At 35.8% G+C, this 1646-nt stretch overlaps 1 protein-coding gene across 1 annotated transcript; it reads left to right on the top strand.

Moving 5' to 3' along the window:
- On the top strand, window positions 1-552 carry LOC140446412 (uncharacterized). Its single transcript, XM_072538960.1, has one exon. It carries the CDS (start codon window positions 1-3, stop codon window positions 550-552), a length of 552 nt encoding a protein of 183 aa, XP_072395061.1.
- Window positions 553-1646: the final 1094 nt, after the last annotated feature.

The raw sequence follows: 1646 nt of genomic DNA, 5'->3' as shown, positions 1-1646 counted from the left end.
ATGACTCAATTCTGCCAAGAGGCCGATTTTATTGTCGCAAATACTTATTATGATCTGCCGCCCAGGAGACTCTATACATGGAAATTTCCAGCTGACAACCAACATAACGTCATCAGAAACCAAATTGACTTCCTTCTCATCTGCAAACGATACCAAAATTCCATAAAATCAGTAAAATCATACCCCGGAGCTGATGTGAGATCAGATCACAACCCAGTTGTAGGAAGGTTTAAAATTAATCTAAAAAAGCTTGTGGCTAAAACTAAAGTAGAGAGGATACAAGTATCCCGTTTGAGAGATCCATCAACAAAAGAGCAAGTCACAATAAAAATTAAAGAAGAGCTCACCAAAATAGAAATTATTCCTACTGAAGATGCGAACTGGAAATGGCATATGTTAAAAGATGCTCTTGTACGCTCATGTAAGACAACACTAACACCTAAGCTGATCAAGAACAAAAATGAATGGATGACCGATGAGATTCTGGATCTCATGGAAGCAAGGAGATCTTATAAAACCAAAGACAAAACATGTATAATATTATACACATAGAAATAAGAAGAAAGATCAGAGATGCAAAGGAAAGATGGTATAGTGACAGATGCGAAGAAATTGAACAGTTGGTAGAGAAACATGATAACTTAAACCTTTATAAAAAAATTAGGGAAATACCAGGCTCTAACATTCATATATCAAATCAAAAAAATCAAATATACTGCTGGATAAAAACGGCAAAATAATTATAGACGTCGGTGAAAGGCTTAAAAGCTGGTAGGAATATATTCAAGAGCTATTTAAAGACGAACCGACTGAGATAGTACTAGAGCAGGAAAAGTTCGACAACGGCCCAGACATAACAGAAGATGAGGTATTAGAGGCTACAAAGCGAACAAAGAGCAACAAGGCAACAGGTCCTGACGAAATACCTGTAGACATAATACAGCAAATTGTAATATTGGTCGACTTATTCAATAAAATATACAGTACAGGAATCATTCTCAGATATTGGCTGATGTCAACATTCATGACATTACCAAAAAAACCAAATGCAAAAAAAATGCCAAGGCCACCGGATAATAAGTTTAATGAGTCATACGCTCAAAATATTTTTAAAAATTATACACCGGAGAATACACAACAAACTTGAGCAGGACATAAGTGACACACAATGTGGATTTAGAAATGCACTGGGAACGAGGGAAGCCCCGTTCGCTGTGAATGTACTTGTGCAAAGGTGCATGGATGTTAATCAGCCAGTATATATGTGTTTCTTGGATTACAACAAAGCCTTCGATAAGGTCAGACATAACCGTCTTATCGAAACCAAATCAAAACGCACCGACTGCTCTGGCAATTATAGGAAAAATAATTGTCAGAGTATGATACTAGAGACCTCTAGTGAGGAAAGATGAAGTTAAATGTGTCCATAGCAATTAAAGTAAACTGTATACCCAAGCTTAATCAAGCCATTCAGAGCGATGCTGGGAATATTTATATTTCACTATGCACCAACAATTTACCCATATAAATTACCATCATTATTGTACTCATTGCGTCTAGTAAGGACGATAAATATACGAAGACGGTTGCGTTTCGATTTAATTTAGTCTCTTCATATAGTCTTTCATATAATATATATATATATA

Source organism: Diabrotica undecimpunctata, chromosome 7, assembly GCF_040954645.1.
Source record: "Diabrotica undecimpunctata isolate CICGRU chromosome 7, icDiaUnde3, whole genome shotgun sequence".
Lineage (NCBI taxonomy): Eukaryota > Metazoa > Arthropoda > Insecta > Coleoptera > Chrysomelidae > Diabrotica > Diabrotica undecimpunctata.
Note: the sequence above shows the minus strand (reverse complement) of the source record. Positions and strands in the feature narration are given on the sequence as shown.